We start from the raw sequence: 2,730 nt of genomic DNA, 5'->3' as shown, positions 1-2,730 counted from the left end.
GACGGGGTTTCCCAACTTTGCCAAAATTGGGCAAGCCAGGCAGCGTTCGCTGACGTAGACGAGCTGGGGTGGAACTATGCCCGTGCGGACGCGCTCTAAGCACATTAGGCTCGCCGCCGCTAACCCAAGTAAAAAGGTTGGGCGTAACTTTCTCGCAGGGGAGCAGTACTCTCAATAAGAGCTTCAGCTTGTTCCCATGTCGTCGTCTTCTTTGTGGGCAGACGTTCCACAGAAGTGGACTCTCATGGCAGACGTACAGGTTGTATCTTCCGCAAGCTCTTGCTGGGAAATTTTCTTCGCTCTTTCCCGCAAATCTTCCAACGTTTGCGCATGTTGCAAGCCTCAGGAAAGGGTAACAAAGCTGTGCTTCTGGGTAAACTGCTTCTGTGTACCTCCCTCAGGAGAAGAATGCCTGCTCTCTCACTGTGTGAACAGCACTTTTGATAGAGAGCTTTGAGACTTCAATGGATAGGACAGAGTCAGCATGCTGCCTTTGCACACGCTTCGCACAGAAAGAAGAGCTCTGTTCGCCCCTGACAAATTTTGCTTTGGATGCTTGTTTTATGAAGTCCGTTGGTGCACGAGCACATTCACAAAGGCAGAATCAAGCTTATGGGATCCTTTCATCAGCAAACTGATTAGATGTGGGGATTTTGCTCAGGCGCTCTCTCTCTATGAAAGAATGCCTGACAGCTGCTCCTCACAGTTGAGCGAGCGCACATTTGTGGCGCTATTGAAAGCTTGCACAAAATTGAAAGATGTCTTCAAGGCCAGGAAGATCCATGCCAAGGTTTTCATGGAAGGATTACTTCAAAAAAATATCTTCATTGGCAGCGCATTAGTCGACACATATGCCAAATGTGGCGCCCTTCCAGAAGCACAAGAGGTTTTTGAACTACTCCCACGTAGAGATGTTGTCGCATGGACTGCTCTAATTGCAGGATATGCACAGAATAATCAGGGCCAAGACGCTCTCTGTTGCTTTGAACGGATGCAACTTGAGGGAGTTGCATCAAATGTATGCACATTTGTGTGCATTTTGAAAGCTTGTGGAAGTGCTGGAGCTTTGGATAAGGGAGAAGAAATACATGCAGAGGTTGCCAATAAAGGATTCTTAAGGGAAAATGTGTTTCTAAGCAGTGCTTTGATCGATATGTATGCAAAGTGTGGCGCATTAGAGAAAGCGCGAATGGTGTTTGATGGGCTCCCTGTTGGTGATGTGGCTTGCTGGAATGCAATGATTACGGGATACGTGTACCATGAGGAGGGTGATGAGGCCTTAACTTGCTACAAGCAGATGCAGCAGGCAGGCTTCTCTCCAGATGCGGTCACGTTCATATGCAGCCTAAACGCTTGTTGCAGCATCAGAGCTTTGCAACAGGGCATAGAATTACATATAGAGGTGGCAAGGAGAGGATTATTGAGAGACAATTCTGTTCTTAGAACCGCTTTAATGGACATGTACGGTAAGTGTGGAGATTTGCAGAAAGCAGGTGAAATGTTTCATGAAATCTGCAATCCCAATGTAGTTTCATGGACTGCATTGATTGGCGCTTATGCAGAACATGAGGAAAACGAAGAAGCCTTAGCTTGTTTCGAGCAGATGAGAGTAGGGGGTGTCACCCCTAATGCTGCGACATTTTCTTGTGCCATCAAGGTTTGTGGCAACATGGGGGCCATAGAAAAGGGTGAGGAACTACATGGTGAGATAAGTGAACTCAAGTTGCTAAATGATAATGTTGTTCTTGGCAATGCAGTGGTAGATATGTACTGCAAATGTGGCTTGCCAGCAAAAGCCAAAATAGTGTTTGATGCTTTTTCTCCTCATAGCGTAGTTTTATGGACCACTTTGATTGCAGGTTATGTCCAAATAGGGGACATTTTGAAGGCCTTACAGGTGTTCGACAGGATGACAAATGAGGGTCGCAAGCCAAGTTTGGTAACCTTTGCGAGTATTCTTAGTGCTTGTAGCCATGCGGGCCTGATTGATAAAGGTCTGCTTTTCTTCAAGGCCATAGTGGACGACCATGGTTTGGTTCCGACTGTTGAGCACCACGCTTGCATGGTTGATCTTCTCAGTCGTGCCGGTCAACTGCATATTGCACTTGAAGTGGTATTGAGAACTCCTTTTCATCCCAGTATAGCTATGTGGCGTGCTGTTTTGGGGGGTTGTCGAAAATCGGGTGATGCGGAGCTTGGAGGACGGGCCGTCCAAGCAGCTGTGGAACTGGGCATTCAGGGCTCTACACTTGTATGCACAACATATTTTTCAGAGATTGCTGATGCAGCAGAGGTGAAGTAGCAATCGGCATCCTCACCTTGAAGTCAACACTGGTTCTGAAATTGGACACTCTAGTACCATGAGACACTGGGTCTTGTTGGCTTTCCTATCAAGTTTGGGCGTTTAAACACAAAGTTTGTAGGTGTTGCTCAATAATTATCAAAAGAGATCAGAATTGATATTTACTAAAAAGAAGTTGACCTTAATTTTTAGGTGATTTTTCTAATAGGAAACCGCAATCTTTTTGTTCCTCCTGGTACTCTGCGCACCAAGCATCTATAATCAGCAGGAAATATAAATAGCACACATGCATATATAACGTGAAGAAATCACACCAATAAAGAGAGTTAAAACTTCTCGAACACCATCCTTGAGGGAGAGAGAGAGAGAGAGAGAGAGAGGTCCTCTCGGTGCTTCTGAAGGAGAAAGAGACAAATAGAGAGTCCTTG

The 2,730-nt window shown here is 45.9% G+C and overlaps 1 protein-coding gene across 1 annotated transcript; it reads left to right on the top strand.

The window, feature by feature from the left end:
• Positions 1 to 484: 484 nt before the first annotated feature.
• On the top strand, positions 485 to 2,302 carry LOC147431949 (pentatricopeptide repeat-containing protein At2g03380, mitochondrial-like). Its single transcript, XM_086493715.1, has one exon. The coding sequence runs from the start codon at positions 485 to 487 to the stop codon at positions 2,300 to 2,302; it is 1,818 nt and encodes a 605-aa protein (XP_086349841.1).
• The last annotated feature ends 428 nt before the right edge of the window (positions 2,303 to 2,730 follow it).

The sequence above is a fragment of the Adiantum capillus-veneris genome, chromosome 21, assembly GCF_014529385.1.
Source record: "Adiantum capillus-veneris isolate H3 chromosome 21, ASM1452938v2, whole genome shotgun sequence".
Lineage (NCBI taxonomy): Eukaryota > Viridiplantae > Streptophyta > Polypodiopsida > Polypodiales > Pteridaceae > Adiantum > Adiantum capillus-veneris.
Note: the sequence above shows the minus strand (reverse complement) of the source record. Positions and strands in the feature narration are given on the sequence as shown.